Source organism: Plutella xylostella, chromosome 5, assembly GCF_932276165.1.
Source record: "Plutella xylostella chromosome 5, ilPluXylo3.1, whole genome shotgun sequence".
NCBI classification, from domain to species: Eukaryota; Metazoa; Arthropoda; class Insecta; order Lepidoptera; family Plutellidae; genus Plutella; species Plutella xylostella.
In genome coordinates this window covers 393,431-412,843 of record NC_063985.1, presented here as the reverse complement: position 1 = coordinate 412,843, position 19,413 = coordinate 393,431, and the positions used below count along the sequence as shown (strand labels likewise).

General features: G+C 37.6%; 1 protein-coding gene across 1 annotated transcript in view; it reads right to left on the bottom strand.

The window, feature by feature from the left end:
* Positions 1-2,621: 2,621 nt before the first annotated feature.
* The window catches only part of LOC105390527 (Down syndrome cell adhesion molecule-like protein Dscam2), a 79,308-nt gene continuing 62,516 nt past the window's right edge, over positions 2,622-19,413 (bottom strand). The window contains exons 5-7 of the mRNA XM_048633169.1: positions 3,579-3,740; positions 3,091-3,240; positions 2,622-2,746 (exon numbers count right to left, since the gene is read on the bottom strand). Coding sequence (XP_048489126.1) covers positions 2,622-2,746; positions 3,091-3,240; positions 3,579-3,740 — 437 coding nt within the window. The remainder of the gene's footprint in view (positions 2,747-3,090; positions 3,241-3,578; positions 3,741-19,413) is intronic.

The window sequence follows — 19,413 nt, the reverse complement described above, 5'->3', positions numbered from 1 at the left end:
AGATAACAAAAATAAGACTAAACTGTTTACACAATCAGGATTTCATAGCGTATATGAAGCGTAGTCGCTTTACAACTGTCTGTATCTATGCATATGTATATGCTTAGGATCTTTAAAATTACGCAACGGATTTTGATGTTTTTTTTAATAGTTAGGTACTGAAAAAGAAGTGGTGAGAAGACTTAGATTGTAATAAATCATGTACTCTTTGTCCCTGAATTCCCACGGGAAAACCTTAAAGGTAAAAAAATATCTCGCGGTAAAGTTATCAGGGCTGTTATTTGTGTGTCACGGAGGTATATTGAGCCTCAACCGATCATCTTCATCAATCCATCTCATGTATGCTTATGCACAAAAATGGCTCTCATGAATACTCCTAACTTATTATCCTACACGTTTATAAACTACAGACCGCATCCAACAGCTTAGTTAGAGAGAGCCCTACGTCCAGCAGTGTATCGCTACAAGCTGAAGAAGAACATGATCCTCCACGCTATAGGCCGTGTCACGTCCGTAGTACACGCGGCCGCTGACGGCCCCCGCGGCGCTCGTAGCCGCCTGAGCAGCCCCCGGGCGCGGCCGAGCCAGCTATTAGCTCCTTAATGACTGCTGCCTTGATTACTTTCTACGTCACTGGAGACGACGTGTTCAGTATACGCTGCATGTGTCAAATGTGATGTTTAGGTATGTGATGGGAGGACTCAGGGTTTTGTGTTGATATGTATTGGTACATTTTTATAACCCTTATCCGAAAAAGTGTGTAGTGTGTGTTCTGTCCTTTGGTCTTTGTAAGTCATCTGCTGTGATATCTCCTTATGGGTAATCGTTTTTTGCCTAGATCTGAGGCATGAACCTTTAAGACGCTCTTCATTTTAAAAAAAACATAGTCTTAGGTTCCCTTAGCATCACACCGATAAATATGTAATTTAAATACATCGCTACAAATTCCACACACTAAAATGGACATTAAACAGGAATAATTTTCTCAGAACATCTATAGCTGTGATGCATGACTAAGTAACAAGTTAAGTTCTGAAGCAATTATCCGTTTAGTGCGAGGCTGAGAGCTATTCGTGCTAGGACATCCCGGGGGAGCGCCCCAGGTCTTTAGCTCTCGACCAGCGGGTACATAGCTCAGATATCCAGTGCCTAGCGTGTTCTGTACAATTTATATTATGCATACAATATGTATCTTGTTAGAGGTAGTTAGTATAGGCTATTCAAACTTTCTTATAAATACAACAATAACGTAAGATCAGTGCGGCAAAGAAGGACACGTCTTTTATCCAAATGTATCAATACAAGTATTAAAGTTTACCAGGCTGGCAGCACGATGCCACGACCGAAGACTCGATGCTACCGATGGCATTCGATAGATGAAAGCACAAACCTAACAGAATCCTTATAGGTACTAAATTATTTTATAGTAGAATATAAACGAAAGTGTTTTCCTTATAAATTCATGATTATTGATAATAAATAATTACCGGTAACTAAGATTCCTCGAATTCGTTGTAATTTATTTTTCCATCATCCATTTTATGTTTACTGTCTGTTGTTTATTCTACCAGAACGTAGATATTTTTCTCGCTAAATAAAATAGGGATCTAAAAATATACTTACTCGTGTATTTTTTAACGTAAAAAAATATCCTTATTTACATTTTAACGACTTACTCTGCCTTTTCTACATTTGAATTTCTACCTAGTTAAAATTACAAAATTTACATACTATGACGTAGATGTGTGAGTTTTAAAACTTATTTAGGGAATTTTTTCAAGAGCCATATTAAAATTAAAATACCTATGCGTTGACTGAGTCACAGTTTAATAATAATATTTATATATTCTATAGTTTACTTTTGATTGTCCATAGATAAAGTCTGTCCTACTAAATAATATCTAATCATGGTTTGATACATTGTTATGCTGTAAGAGGCTTCTCTTGTCAGCAAACATCAAAGAACTTCGTCAAAAGACACATTAGCAATTTTATAGTCCAATAGCATTATTGGGCAATAAACAGCGAGTGCCTGTTACTGCCCATCCTCATTATTGAGCCCAGACATTAACGACTCGTAAACGTCTTTACGATAATGGTATTATTCATTCCCGTTTTTGCTTTGACAAAGTAAAATGTGTTTTCCCAGGACTACATAAGAATTGGTAATAATTCACAGGAAACGAATAATCTTATGGACGCGAATAAGTCGGCATCCATTTAAGTTATTGGATGAAACAATACGCTGAATGGAAATGTTTGTGAGTTTGTTTGTAACTCAGCAGATATAGATCTGCCTATCAAACGGGAAATTGGACAGCAGGCTATTTTTGTTAAAAATGGATTGGATGGAAACTGTACAGTCGATATTAATTGAATACATATCTAGGGGCCACTTGCAGAAACATATTAATTTAGTGTTAAATCTCGATTTAGTGTCAAATTTTATATGGACTGACGTTCCTTAAATCGACATTTGACACTAAATCTAGATTTAATTTGTTGATGCAAGGGGCCCTAGGTTAAATATGCATCCGGAAAGTTGACTAATAAACTGACTCCACCATCTATTTAATGGTCCAGTATCAGGTACCAGGAGTTCATGAGTAGCAGCAAGTGACTCACGTGACGACGGGCGGCGGGTCGGCGTGCACGAGGCAGGGCAGAACGGTGTCGGCGCCGCGGCGCACGGACGCCTCCCACGGCGTGTGCAGAAGCGTGCGTGGGGCTGATGGGCCGGATGATGCTGATGGGGATACAAGGGTTGGTAAATACAGGCAGCAATAGCATGGAAGAGTAAGGAGTATCGGTTAGATCAATTTTAAGATGAATAGCAGACGTCTAAATTTGAATGTGTCACGTTTACCTATTTGATACAGGTGGCTATGAAATGGATAGTAGCATTTCATGGAAATAAATGTTTTTCAGACTACGAGTATGGCTCACTAAAAAATACATTATGATGTATGCCTACACAACTTAGAACGTACTAACTAATACTATATCAGGACTTAAAAGGCACACATATCAAACTTCAAGCACTCCTCTACTTCTGTCGTGAGTAAAAAGTACCAGGGCAGCAGAACTCACGAGTAACTTCCAGTTGCAGCGGCGCGCTGCGGCGGCGCTCCCCCGTCAGTGTGTCGAGCACGGAGCACGCGAACTGAGCGCGCGCGTCCTCTAGCCGCACTGAGCGGAGGATCAGACGCCAGCCGGAGTCTACTAGGAGGATTGGACCAGCTGTAGGAGGGAAAAACATGTGTGATTGTAGAACTACGAAAATAACATTATCGTCAACCACTGATCCATTGCTGGGCTTGAAAACCGTGCCTGTGAAAATGGTATACTGATTGTACTCGTCTGATGTCTGCGCTATCATGAGAGCAGTCAAGGTTAATTCCGAAGATAATTAGCATAAGCCACCTACAAACCATTTTAGAGGTACCAGGCGTGCAGAAAGCACAACGTCTTCAATTTAAATCACATTCATTCTACCCCTTCCAACCAGCACAGCGTCTTGTCTGTGTATTCTATTATATTCGTTACTCCCTCTACCCATTATTTCCTCTCCTTCTTACCCAGATCATCAGCACTAGCAACCAGCACGGCATCGTCGCGGTACCAGGCGGCCACGCTGCAGTGGTCGCGCAGCGCGCTGGGCACGCCGCACGTCAGCACGGCCGGCGCGCCCGCCTGCGCCCGCGATGACGTCACGCGCACTGACCACTCCTGCCAGATCACTGCGGGGAGAAGAAGGTTGTTTACTAAGGGTGCCGACTGAATAAGAGGACGGAAAAGATTGTTTGGATATTTCAGAGCAGGGTCACTTAAGACCAATGATAATGCTATACGAGTATCATCAGTTATCATTACATTTCCGTTCGTCGGTTACTTACAACCTGTTAGACTCAGCCGAGACATAATTTGGTGGGACGCTGTAACTAGATCTATGGTGGATGGTTATCTTCGCAATCCAGTAAGGTAGCATTACGCTTCGTTGCACATCAAAAGAGTTGTGGTAGGTACACACGGCAACGTCGAATGGTTGGCAGGGCACACTAACGTAGTGTATGTGTGCACACTAACGTTGTCTATGTGTGCATAAACGCAGAAATCGGTTTACACACCAGTAACAAACCACACACACACACAACAGCACAAACGAGTTTGCGCGTAGACAAACGCCCGTATACCAGCTGTGACATAAAAATATGAACCGGTAGTGTTAGTGAAATAGTTATAAAATTGATGTGAAGCAAAATTTCACCGCCTGTGTCTATACACTTCGTAGCTCATTGGTAAAATGTTAGACTAATGAAACATAGGTCGTGAGTTCGAGTCCACGGAAGGTTATTCTTTTTTTAACTTAATTTCAAATTTTGCGTTAATTTAAACGCTGTTGAGTATAAAATTAATATATTTGAAACTGACAAATGACTACAAGCTGCATAGCTGTCGACTATTTCTCTTCGCCAAAAATATATGATTCGTTCTTCATTTGAGAATTAAAACCATTCTACCCTCATACAATATGAATAAACGAAATTTGTTTTTAGTTTTAGTGACAATTCACCTCTGCGTCTGCAAAGTGATTCACTTTGTGATTTGTCAGGGTTCCGCTCATCTGGCATAATCTTTATTGACCAAAACTCATTTCGCATAACTCGTATGGTCTTAACTTTTTTGGCCGAACCATCACTTTGCCAAGACTTATGTGGCATAAGGCTCGTTTCGTCTAAAACTCTTTAGGCACAATCTTTAAACACCTAAGTTTCGTTTGCTCAAATTTATGTTCGTCTATACCTATGTATAATCTTGTTTCTCCTAATGTTATCTTAATAAATAATATATTAAGTATGTAGTAAATGTACAAATTGTGGTATTTTTTTCCTACATTCCGAAAATCACGATATTGTATGATCAAAAAATCGAAAGTTAACGACCAATATAATTATTGCAAACCCCATGAGATCGAAACCTAAAAATAGGTGCGACGACGAGCAAAGCGAGGAGGAGCGTGTTAGGTGCACATGTTCATCAAAACCAAAGCGGAGCGCAGCGAAGCGGAGCGGAGCGTTTTCCAAACAGCGGAAACAATACAAGGCACCAGTTTGCGCTATGTAGGGAGACGCTCCGTCAAAGTTAAAGCCAAACGAATATTATTACTTTGTATAAACCTATGCCATAGCATTATTAGGCTATTCAAGATTTGGCCATACCATTATTAGGCTAAACAATGTTATGCGAAATAACTTTTTACTAAACGAGATTTATGCCATACGATTTTCGGCGTAACGAGACTTTGACCAAACGTTACTATGCAATACGAAATTAGGCAAAAAAATCTTATGCCAAAAAAGGTAGAACCGATTTGTCAATTTAATTAATTACTCTTCGCAGTTACTATGGAAAGTCAACAAGAAACCATGTTCAAAAAGGCGGAGATAATCGTATTTATATGAACAAAACATTACAATTAGTGAAATCGCAAGACGTTTAACGGTAAGTAACATAGAATTGCAAATATTTTATTTGACTGTTAGAATATTTGTATTTGTATAAGCTAAGTATTTGTTTTTTTTGTTTGCAGAGGAGAACTGTTCAATTATGGGTTCACCGATACGCAGATTCGGGACATGTAGACAGTATTCGTCTATACGGATGCATCACCACGCCATCGAGAAATCGTAGCTGCACATAGCGCTGATCCGTTCTGCAGCACCCGTTCTACGGCCACAACACATAATCTATACAAACCGTACGGGTTCACTTGCGTGCTGCTGGGTTGCGGTGTCGGAGGCCGGCGAAGAAAATTGCTCTAGCCGATCAGCATCGTCGAAACAGAGTGCGTTTTGCGACTGAGTATTTTAAACTTTGATTGGTGCAACAATGTGGTGATATTTAGTGATGAAAAGTTCTTTAAGTCAGACAAGGATGGACGTAAGATATTATGGCGAAAAAGTGGTGAAAATTATAGTTATTGGGGTTAGCTCAGTAATTTTTATTTTTCCATTTGTATAAAATTTTAGTTATTTTGTTAAATACTTATCATTATTTACAATTATGGGTAAGCCAATGTGTTAATGATGTTATTGTTACTGAGGTTAGAATAAGTTATCTTATTTCTAGCTAATTAACATGTTGATTCATATAACTAATGACTTGCCTATTTAATTTAGTAAAACAGCCAGTCCATCCTTTTCTGATGTTTATTATGATTTTAAACTGCTAATTGAAAATTTTCCTTATTAATATAAACAACAACTATGTTTTAAAACGAAAAACAACAAAAACGTAACATCCTTAATGTTTATGTTACGGCAAGAATAAATTTGGTAATTTTAACACTTAATAACTTGTTTCATTTACTTTCTGTGTTGCTTTTATTCGTATATACTACAATACTATTATTAACCATCTTAAAAAATAAATTAAATCTATAAAAAAAACAAAAAAGGAATATTGTAAGTTCAGTGGGATTTGAACCACCATACCGATTATCGTAAGTCTTGTATCATACCAACTGAGCCATTCAATCAATTACAATATCATGCAAAATTTTGCTTCATATAATAAAAACAATGAATCATTGTCACTGGCACAACTACATGCTTACAATATCTGTGTGTGGGTTGCCCAGAACTAAATAATTACGTCGACGTCTCCGACACACACATACACTACCTACGTTAGTGTGCCCTGCCAACCATTTAACGTTGCCGTGTGTACATCGTCGGTACGTACGACCTACTATGCTAAATAAATTCTTAATTACGTTACTCAACGACCTCAGCCGTAAAGGACCCTTTACTCGCCAGAACGTAAAATATGCGTTATTCACAAATCCGTTTTGGCAACACATCTGATATGCAAAGCAGAATTGCTGTCGTTTTATGGCGAATCCTTCATAAATTTACATCGAATTTAACAAAATGACTCGAAACGCAGTTTTATAGCACAAGCTCGCTGCCGCTGGTGTCACATTAATGTAGCTATGTTGTGAGTATATTGGGTTGAACAGCTGCTATACAACCACTTTATTGATAGGTGACCACTGGGCAATTTACATTCATAATTATGTTAAAACTTCCGGACTAATTATTATTAGCAATATCGTATTACCGCCGCGCCCGTGTTCAACAGAACATTATAGAGTAGCGTTTAGGCATTTGATACAATAATGAGACGTTTCTTACTCCATGTTTTTGTGGTGAAACCGTTATTCATATTTACGTTCTGAGTGAGTCCATATTGATAGCATATATGAAGTAGGCTATTCTCTGAGCCTGCGGCAGCAGATGCCGTGAATATGCCAATATGACTCCACGAGATAATGCCATCTCCTTTCACGAGCATATTGATCTCTCCAAAGAATTGCTAATCAAATATTTATTATTTTTTGGCGGAAAACGTCACAAAGTATGCATAGGGTGCGTCCAAAATTGTATGTTTATCCAAAATACGTTCTTGATCTGCGAGATAAATATATTTTTTAACATAGTTCGTAGCATCTTTGTAGCGAGTTCGTAGCGTATTTGTAGCAAGCTCGTAGCACATTGTAGCAAGTTCGTAGCACCATCGTAGCACGTTCACACGATAGTAGGTATTTATCTACGTAGGAAGTTCAAAGCATAAATCCAGAACTATAATTATTATCTAGGTACATACTGATGTTTAAAAAGGAGATGAGAACAATTTAGTTCTACTCCTTTGATGAATTCAATTACCTCGCTTGTCGGTAACAATCGGAAACGCCGATACAGCGCCAACTTGGTATTAATTTCATGAAATATTTAAGTCAAGTCATCAAACCAGAACAAGTAGGAAACTCGTTCCGGCGATGTCTTATAAAATTAATTTTCAAATTCACCCCATAGAAGTTTACCCCGGAGCAAAATTGGCCAATTTCTAATAATAGTATTTGAAACTTAGATTATTTTTGCTTTGTTTATGAATGTTATTAATGAATTATTTATTTACCTGACCATACAAGATCTACTGATAAGTAGGATCACTGTTATCCTTGCTTATTTAAGAATCTAATAAAACACAGTTGTAACAACTAACACACCGGAAATCCTTTATGTGTGTGTGCCCTTGTGTGTAAGTATGTCTGGGCGGGTAGAGATGTGTGTGTGTGTGTGTAACTTGCGGTACAAATGTAATTATGTGGTGGCATTAATTGCGGTGAACATCATAAATGATCATTGTGACATTAACGACTTTATTTACTACACGACTGTTGTGCACACGTTGTGAGTTCAAGAGTTACCGCCCCATGGAACGATAATTATTACGGAAATGTTAATGTTATTAGCCTTATAATTATTATATGCTAAGTAGAAAGTCATAATTTCAAAATTAATGAAATATTGATGCAAGTACCCTACTGAGGATTGGTAATGTGAACAAATGACAACGTCATCATGCGATGAACATGATCACTAAGATTCGATACCTGGGTTAGAGAAGCGATTATGTAAATGCTTGGGAGCATATTAAAAATAAACAAAGGCTATCGTATAGCATTTAAATAAGCATAATAGCATTTTTCATGTAAGCATTCGAAAAAAAACTACAAATAGTAGCATAAAGTTTCAAATAAACGAGCATAAATCCTCAGCAGCAAAACTTGAAAACGAAAAATAGCTGCCATATGCATCTGCTGTGAACGCAAGATATTTCAAAATGGAAAATACATTTACAGAACTTGGAATAACTAACGAATTAGGTTAAACCAACATTACTCGTACTCCTCAGCTATAAAGTCCGATTTTGAGTGAGTTTGTAAGGAAAGGATTTGCTTACGAAAGCCAACCCTGATCTCGGGTTAGAGGGTTGATTTTGTTTTTAAAATAATAGTGTACAGTAGCGGAGTAACTGTTGTACATAATAAGATAAGACTTCCACAAATATACTCACTACTGCATCCTAAGATTCAAATTTGACCTGAAAAGTTGCATTTTACGTCCACTACTGTACCGTCGTTAGTTATTAGTGTTTTTATTGTGTTACTAATGCTTAACATTTAAATATTTATTTCATAGTAAATTCTTCTTCGGATTGTAGGGTACACTTATATGTCAAATAACTTAACTAATTAAAAACTAAGAATGTTCTAAGTAGGTACATAATACTCGCTTCGCCTTAAAAAGTTTACCAGTGAATAAAAGTAGCCTAATGTGTCCTGCTGCCTGTATGTATCCAGTGTGTCAGCTAGCTCCAAACCATATTTCATTAAAATCGGCTCAGCCGTTTTGACATTAATAAGTAACTAACATACACACACACATACTCAGAAACTTTCGCATTTATAATGTTGGTAAGAAGAAGGATTTTAGATTTCTTAAGACGCTAAAATTAGAACTACGTTTCGTAGCGTGTGCCCCACTGTACAAGACAGAGTCCGCCTAATGAGTGAGGAACGGCTCCTATTTCCGCCGCGATTTGTTTCAAGGAAGGCACTTTGTTGCCTGAACGGGACAAATTACGGCTTTTAGTATATAAAGTAGTTTTGTTTTGAGACAAATAGATTCATTTAGCCGAGTTCGGTTCCCGGCCGCGCCGCACGCGAGCAAATACTCGGTCTAATGTGTAAGTGTTGGTTTTCTCTAGTTAAATCACATGAATTGGTTTTGCGAATATGTTCTACAGTTTACTTATTGCCTCTATATTAAATCAATTCCTTAAACTCTTTGCTGGTTTTTGGGTCAATTATTCTTATTCATGTTGGTCTAGTTACGCAAAAGTCTCTTTAAACGGATGAACATTAAACATTGTTGCATAAAAAAACTCATTAAGGATACTCAATTTGGCTTTCAAAAACTGAATGACGTAACAACAAGATGCAAGCCTCAACTTAAAACTTATATTCTGGCCAATTACGGATGGTAACTAAAACAAAGGGATGGTAATTTATTTTCCATTTTAAATTAAACAGTTGGAATTGCATGCAGAACTGACAGACAATTTTATTTACAGAATAGTCAAAGTCAAATTGTATGATCTGACGGACCGTTATACTGGAAATAAAAAAAAGAATAATAAAATTATTGTGTTTGAATTGTTAAATTTTGAAACATATAATGTATACATACACAATAAATAATGTAATAAATGGAGTTACCTACTCCGTAGTTCCCAGTACTCAGTAGGAATCATTAACTGGCCACAAATATCTAGGTGTATTTAATTTTGATTTTTTTACTTACAGTGCCAAATAATAATTATTTTAAAAATCCAATCTAAAGCACTAAGCTCTGGAAGAAAATGATGGAGTTTTTTATTCGATAAAAAGAAGAACTCCCATTAGACACGTCGGCGCCTCTCACGATGTTACTTATTTTGTTTTTCAACTTCAAACTTTATGAAAAAGTTTTTTATTATGTTTACATTTAGGGACAAATTTTGAGGAAACCTTTCTTTAACATTGAATGCCTTAAAATGAGTATTTACTTACCTGGAATTTATATTATAACACTTAAAATATGTTGAACCAAGGATCATTTATGGTCAATCATTAATGGTAACAGGTAAGGGTGATCAAGGTTATACGACAATTCTTGTTCTCAATTTATTGAAAAACCTGTATTTTAATAAAGTTTTCATAAATTTTGCCTGAAATTCAATTGCATAATACCTATGGATGAATAATATTTAAGTTAGAGCAACCTAATATGGAAATACCTACATGAAATACGAGTATACCTCTGTATCCTCTGTAATTGCATAGCTTTAACCAAGCGTCCGAAATAGCTTTGTTTCCCTGCTTTTTATAGCATTGGTCAGAATGGCAAAACTGCAATCCGACTACAATTACGTGCAACGATTTCCAAATGTCTTTTTAAAGGCGTAAAATATTTAATATGTAAAACATGTTCCAGGGAAAGAAAATAATACGAACGAGGCCGTCGGGAAGCCGTCCAGTTATAAAAACTTTAAACTTTTGCAAAATTCCCGGGCCCCGATTCGAGCACGGTCGACGGCCGCACGAGCGCGTTTTCCATTTTCAACTCGATCTTTTGAAAATATGTGGAGCACGCCGCCAATGATCGTTATTTTGCTGCACGGTTGAACTTGTATTGAAAGTGATTACAAGCCACTTTCACAGAGCCACATTTGTGTAGAGATTATAAAATATTAAGATTATATTTATGCTTAAATACCCAATCACAATTATTTTTCAGTATACTAGGATGAAAACTGAATGTTAGTAACATGACACGTACAGTAATCACTGCTTTAGATACAACAATACGGCATGTAAGGAGAGGCCCGGTCGATGCTCATACATCCTAAATAGCTAATAGCTGTAATATATCTCTCTGATTGACACTCGGAACACCATTACCGCGTTCAATTAGTCACGGAGTCCGGTCGTAAATCCGGCCGGGAGACGCCCGTACACCCGGACACCCGGTACAACCGGCCCGGTAAATACTTCTCTACGCGCGTGTCACGCCTGCTTCCTGATTCTGAGATGATTAGCTTAATAAAATTGAGGGTTGAGCGGTTTTTTCAATAGTGTGTAGAAAAGTAGTAGCTCGCATAGGCTTCATGTCATGGTGGCACGTTGTTTGCGTGGATTCAAAGGATACCTTTCCAGTTATTTTCTTACTGCCAGTTTCAATAATTCAACCTACTAATGAGTGGTAGTTACTTGTATACTATTTAGACATATTAAAAGTAGTAGTTAGTAAGACAAGTAACAAAATAACTGAAAAGGCTTCTTAGGCTGCATTACCAGTGCAGCAGTGTCAAACTGTTGGCTCGTTACAAGGCGTAGCGCTGCAACATGCGTAGAGTGAGAGCAAAGTAGCAACACTCGGTATACTAAACCAAGGCGAATAGACAGAACACTGGGAACGCAGCCCTCTAGCGGTACATGCTACTAGTGGATCTTCTGTCTATTGTATTAGGATTGTTTACTATTTCAGAATAAGTCTGGTCATTGATTTATCCCGGGTTGGCCGATAAGCCGTGATTTATGCCTGTGCACAGAAATTATGTAAATGTATGAAATAATATTAATATTATATTGAAGGGGCGTCCGGAGTCACACAATGATTGTTTGCGTTATGATTTTGTTCTTGTTTGGTATTTTTAATACAATTTCAATCAGATCAGTAGCATTAAAAATAACGACGAAAAATATACTTACGTACTAAACTAACTACTAGTAGGTACTTTGATATGATAATTATATTATTATTATTATATTTGATATATAATATTATGTATTTAGCTAATTGGCTATTATGTCTAGAGGTGGATGAATGTTGATTGAAGTACGGATACACACTATATGTATAAAATAGACAATAAAAGAAAACAGATTTGATAATAACAACCTACCTACGTATTTTAACAAATTCTTCTGTCCTCTGTGTCATGGATGGCCCTGTAAAAGACAGTCCGACAGAACCTCATGCGAAGGTCTAGAGAGCATCATCATAAAGCTTTTTCCACAATATCGCCCCCCCCCTCCCCCCCGCAAAGCCTCCTGTCACACCCTTTTCACCGCTTCGTATAATATTTTATCACATTTTCCAAACATCCATCAAGTTATTACCCTCGGAGAACGTTCGTCTTTACGATTGTTGACGTATTTTGACGACAGATGGCGTAAATTTTGTAATAAATTTGAATGGTTATTTTGCTGCCTGAAGCTGAATCCAATTTTGAGGTATAAGTTTGAAAAGTTTTCGATTTATTAACATGTTTTCGTCTGGAAGTAGTTTGTAACTTTACTATAAAGTAAGCAGAATATAACTTCTACGTATTTTGTAACTTCATTGTAAAGTTAAACCTGGTGTGTGTGCTGGAAAACAAAAATAAATATCTGGCATATTTTATTCCAATCTTACAATCTAAAGAACTAAAATAAAATATCTTCTTCAATTACTATTCCAGCAAAAGCAACGTAAACATAGTATTGCAAATAACTACCTACCAAAGGTTTAAGGAAAATCTCAAAAGTGTTCCAGTTAAGTTTTGGTTCGCTGCTGAGTCTGCACTTCAGCGCAGCGACCCCGCGGCGACGGGGGGACCAGGGGGTCAGTCTATATTTACGAAAAACGAACGAATCAGAGCTTTCGTACAATCGGTACGTTGAAGGGAGTTATTAATAGCGTGCGGATTTCATCAAGCATGCGGGATTGCCCCGCACGCGTGACAAGCATAAGTACATATTATTTTCATATAATTATTATTAATTGTAACGCGTGGAATATGCACGCGAGACGTGGAAAAATGGCGTGCAATCCCGCGTGCGTGATTAAATGCGCACGCTATTAAAAATACCTTTATAGATACAACGAGATTGACTCGTGGCTCGTGCAGCAGCGCTACGAAACTTAGTTTTTCGTCATATAGAGTGACCCCCCAATACCGAGCGTTACTTCGAGATCGAGATTACACTTCTAAGCTCACTCTTTTGTGAAACGAAACTGCATTGACTCAACTCCCCGTTTAGAGGGGAACTGGTTCTACAAAATGTTACATTATTTTGTACTTTTAGGTGAAACATGTTTGTGTTGATGGCAAAAATATAGGTTCAGTTAGTTTGTGTTAGAACTTGCATCTCTACTGAATTTTTTTTGAATCTGATACGTCTTATTTATTTATAATAATATTATTATGCCCATTCTGTTAGTAGGCAAATAAATTACTAACAAATAAAACTTCTGATTGAAAGATACAGACATAACAGAACATACCCATTAATAATCAACATTCATGTACAGTTCACACTGATAACCACCTAACCTAATGCTTTTATCTTATTTTGGCGGCGGCTAAAGACGTTGTGTAAATTTTCATACCTATATTATTAAAAACAAAATAAAAGTAGTTTCGCTGCAGACGAAATCTAATCACGATCGAAGGACAAAGTTTCCGCTACTCAAAATCTGATGCATGAACTCGATACCGGGGTGGAACTAGAACAGTGCGGTAGGTAAAGTACCTAATCACTATCAATGTAGGTATGAATAAGTACACTTAATATTGTATATATAAATATATTTATTTCTAAATCAAGTAATTTATTTCTTCAGAAACTACATAATGTAGTCAACTTTGATAAAAAATTAAATTAAGAGATTATTATTATAGCATATATTATTATATATTATAGCAGGCTCACCATAAAGCTGATCTAAGTTTTGCCATTGTTGCTTCGAGAATTCTCCACATTGAGTTAACCGTTTCCAATTTAAACTATAAATTGCTTTAGATTATGTCAGTAACTATTGTACACAATAACTGTCTACAGTCAATACACGGCTAACGGTTGAAGAACATTTGAAAAACCAACACTATATCGACTGTAGCAATTAACAATGTCGTAAGTGAAAAACCGCTACTTTTCAGTAGAGCCGTTTTAAGTTTTAAATGTGACTAAAATAGTTCTAAAATTTACATTACTTTATCTATCTTAACCAAATTCGGCATGGTGACTTAGTTTTAAATGTGCTACAAGGTAGTAAGATAAAAAGTTAGTATTTTGATAGGAAAGGTGAAAAAAGGCACATGTGACATTATTAACCGTCAAATCCCAGATTAACTTTGTCGGAAGAGTTAGATCCAACAATGTTAACTGGACTTGGTATTATAAATTTTGTTGGTAGTGGGAGATTCAACAATGTTCACTGAACTTAGTACTCAAAATTTTGTCGGAAGTGGGAAATCCTGCTATTTTAAGTGGACTTTATATTCTTTACGATGTCGGATTTATGCTTTCCTGAATAAATTTTTCCATGAAAATTGTAGTTTTCCATTATTTTGTTTCTATTTTCTAAGATAAATTTTAGTTATCAATTATAATAATGCAACGATAATCTTCTTATAGTTCTAGACACGAAACTGAATGTCGCAGTTTCTTAAGGCATGCTAAGAACGGGAAATTCGGGAAACTTCGTCACATATTCTCCTCGGCCATTCCTCAGAGCCTGAAGACAAAAGTCTTCAGCCAGTGAGTCCTGCCAGTCAGGACGTATGTTGCAGAGACCTGGACACCGACGGTAGGACTAGTCCACCGATTTCAAATCGCTCAGCGTGCTATGGAGAGAGCTATGCTTGAGGTTTCTTTGATAGATCGTATCAGAAATTAGGTTATCCGTCAGAGGACTACGGTTACCGACATAGCTGTCAAAATATGCAAGCTGAAGTGGCAGTGGGCTGGTCATATCTGCCGAAGAATCGATAACAGTTGGGGTAGACGAGTTTTCGAGTGGAGACCACGAACAGACAGACGCAGGGTGGGACGCCCTCCTGCCCGCTGGACCGGCGGGTAGCCGGTTGGAGGAGGAAGTCCGAGAACCGAGTGTTGTGGCGCTCATTGGGAGAGGCTGCAACTGAGATTTACCAACTCCTCAATGAGTGCTGGTGTTGCGGTACAGTGCCAGGTAACTGGAACGGAGCGGTCATAGTTCCTTTGCATAAAGACAAAGGCTCTCTCCAGGTCCGCAACATTCACCGTGGCATCAGCCTCTTAAGTATCGTTGATTCTGTATGCAAAAATATTGATTGAAAGGGTATATAGGGAGTCAGAGAATAAAAAATCTTGGATGTGTTGGCATGGTATTTGAAGAAAGGGAATGGGATTTGTGGATTACGATCTTATCACTACGTATAATGTCACGGATAGGTCCTAGCTTAACAGAGTTCTGTGCCTTCTTAGATTTAGGAAATGCTTTTATAGTAAGGAGGAATGATTTGTGGGACACAATGTCCGTTTATGGAGTGGACAGCCAATTGACGCGACCACTGGGATCCCTTTAGGGACTTTGGCTTGCGTTAGGATAAATAGAGCCTACACTGACTGGTTTAGCATCCACAGGGGTGTTAAGCCCTGCTTAATGTGTGCTTCGCCTTGGGTGTTTCATTTATGTAAAGAAAGTTATGTTAGGGATATAAAAGATGATAAAGAGGATTGCGAATCGAAAAGTTACTTCTTAAGTGCATGCTATACGCTGACAATTAAGTCTTACTATCATCGTCGGTAGAACAGCTGCAAAAATAAGTAACTTTACGGTATGATGTTTAAAAATGAAGGGAATGAAAGGCGAAAGTAATGATGTTTGAAAGAGATGAAACGGTGACTGAGTGTAAGATCACGATAGAGAATTAAAGATTACAGCAAGAGAATGAGTTTGTATTGTTTGGGTATTCTGTTAACGAGAGATGTAAGGGGGTTATTGAAAGTGAAAGTGGGAAATCAGATAAATTTATTGGAGCCTGGAACTCTGTAATGAGGAGTCAGAAAGTGTCTCAAAAAGCTCGTTTGGATGTTCATGAGAGTGTTGTTCCCTACGCTGATGTCATTTATTATTGTTATCACTAAAGATCTAGCATACTCGTATCCTTGCAGCTGTACAGTAAGAGGCCGAGAAACCTGCAGGTTACAGTGCACGTGACTGCACTAGTTCATCTTCAAATCCAATAGGAATTTTACTGACGGTTGTTATCCAAAAAACAACAAATAAATAATAAAATATCGGTACCTATTAACATACAGAATGTAAAAGCAATGCTCCAGAAATCATGAACCACGTGCTCCTTCAGTCCAACTAAAATATATAAATACCTACGCAAATTATCATTTTTTTCAGTTTACCATACAGAATTACCTACTCTGGAATATTACGAGTATGTATGGGATTTCTAAAGATGTCAGTGATAAATTAAAGTACACTATTTTTGCAGATACCAGAGCTTTTAACTGTTTTTGAAAATTCTGCCCTTAATAAATTTATAGTAAGAGGCCTTCCTTACTAGGCCATGGTCACATCAGCAACTACGTATCCAAGCAGTAGGTATATTGAAATTTATGGTATTAGCGACGATGCCACAACGTCGCCAAGTGAGTTAGGTACCATAAATTTCAATACTTACAGCTTGGTCACGTTGCTGGTAACGCGGTCAATGAGGTTCTAGTGAGGCTGGGCTCTAACTTTTATAGAGAGCCGGTCGAGATTTTACAACGTTAACAGAAAATAATGGTACATTGTACCACATCCAACTCAATATTTAACATTATGTACAAATAAAAAGGTCGGTTCTTCCATATCCGACAATCACAAGGGAAAGAAGAACAAATAATAAAGTCGGTAATACCATATACAACAGTAGTACTTGAAACGCAAGCAAGTAACAATGTGGGATGTGGTACATCCGACTCAAAATTAAAATAATGCGCAGTTAATACTGTTGGATGTGCCGTTTGCTACAATGTTACCTGTTCCATACTGTTTATACAACTTCCATACGAAAATTTAATAAAATATTAATTGTAAAAAAAATACATTGTATTGGGCAAGCATGTTAATGTGAGATGCTATAAAAATATATATTTGTTTAATTGTATCCGTTTCAATGGAACATGTTTGTACACAAATCTTCAAATTCTGTCATACATTGTCTTGAGATCTTTACCCGTTCCTTGATACACTAAGTCTACCATTATTTAGAGCAAGACATTATAGTTTCATTATTTTTATAAATTAATTGATCTTAAAGACCACATAATAAAATTTTATAACGCAACTTGGGCTCCTCCCGCTAACATGGCGGGAAGTGGTAGATACGACCGGCCGCCCCGCTCGCCCGCCCCGGGAACAGTGTCGCAACATACTTACCGACAGTGTTAAGCGGTCGCCATGAACAGATCCGACTTTTTTCCACAAGAAAAATCGGGAAATATTCATAATTAAGAGCTGAAACTTTCCTAACACCTTCCTTATTGATATTATGACCTTCTAGTGCAATAAACTGAAAAATGGCCAAAAGTCAGTTACGACATTGTTAATTGCTACAGTCGATATAGTATTTACGCAGTACATACATCACTGCTTCAGTTTTACTCTTCGTATAGAGAGGACGTTATCAAAAGTTGGACATGTCCTAGTTGGACGTGGACGTATGCTCGTCGTCCCACTCCCGGCTTGACTTGTCCCGGCTCGAGTTGTCCCGGCTGCTGCATATTGCCCGCATGTCTGCATGAGTGGTCCAAAGCCAAGTGACGTACGAGTTATGAAGTTATTAGAATATTGGGGTGCACGCAAGGAGAGACGAGTGACGTCAGCGGCTCAGACTAATCTGACTGGCGGGTTATTTACTTTGTTTTATTCAGTTGTAGAAATTGTTCCACAGATTATAGGCTCCAATTTCTCCATAGTCGGTTAGATTGTAAACAGGGAAAGGTTGATCAATTATACGTCATCTCCATATAAAATTCTTGACATATGTGTCAAAAGTCAAGCAATAATTAAGACTTTGTGTATGTCATGCTCTAACCCACTATGGCGAAATTGGCACTTATTATTTGTCAAAAAGAGGAACAACACTTTACTTTCTGGTTTCTGGCAAGAAATGTGCAAAGTGGCTTCCTTGGCTTCAGTAAAGCCGCGGCCACAACATTCCGCGCCCTCGACGGCCCTCGTGTAGACGCGCCTTTGTCTCGCACACGTGGAGAGCTCTCTAGCCGAAGCGTGTTTTCAAGAATTATGATTGGACGGTGGAAAATTCATTACATGCAAAAAGCTAGTCTGGGAATGTCTTAGATTTCAAATAAAATATACCTGCTATAGATTAATGTTGAGTATTACAAGCCGTACAGGGATAGTCAGTCGTATGTAATCATTCTTAATTATGTATACTTATGTACTTACTTGATAATGAAGACAGCAACTTTCGCGTCAGACAATTCAAGTAAGAATTATGAGCATTTACCTACATTTTGCTAGATAAATTGAATCCATTTGTAGTCTTTGCGAGTTAGTAATCTTGCGAAGTCAGAATTGCTTTTATTAACTGAGTTCTGTGAATCTCGACCCCACGGCGGCAGAGACAGGCGCTTACACGGCACTCGTGCAATCTCATCTGCAAATGTGGGGACCAAGTAGTCTTGTGCCGCTGTGGCATTTAGAATTAACGAATCGTGGCATTTAGAATTAACGAATCCGAAGTAGGTATATACTTAACCGCATATAAGCTTTAAATAAGGAAAATTATTTTCGTAGAATAGGTAGAATAGAATACAAAATTTATATTTAAATACAAACCTACGTAAAAGTTCTTAGTTCAACTACTTGATAAATATCTTGTATACATCTATGCGCTTATGTGCTTATGTTATGTATGTTACTTGTTTTATGACTTGTATCATGTACCTACTACCTACAGACCTACATTAATGCGAGCACATTGATAGTGCTAAGGGCATTGTGGAATCGGTCCCTGTACAACTGTAAATCATGTTGGCAATGATATTGCCTGAACACACAGTCCGGCTACATTACACTAAATTCTTAGGGAACAATGTAAACGTCTATAACGACGGTCTTACATTTCTGCTATAAATTAGAAAGAAATACCTACATAAACAATATATTTATAGGTACTTATATACTT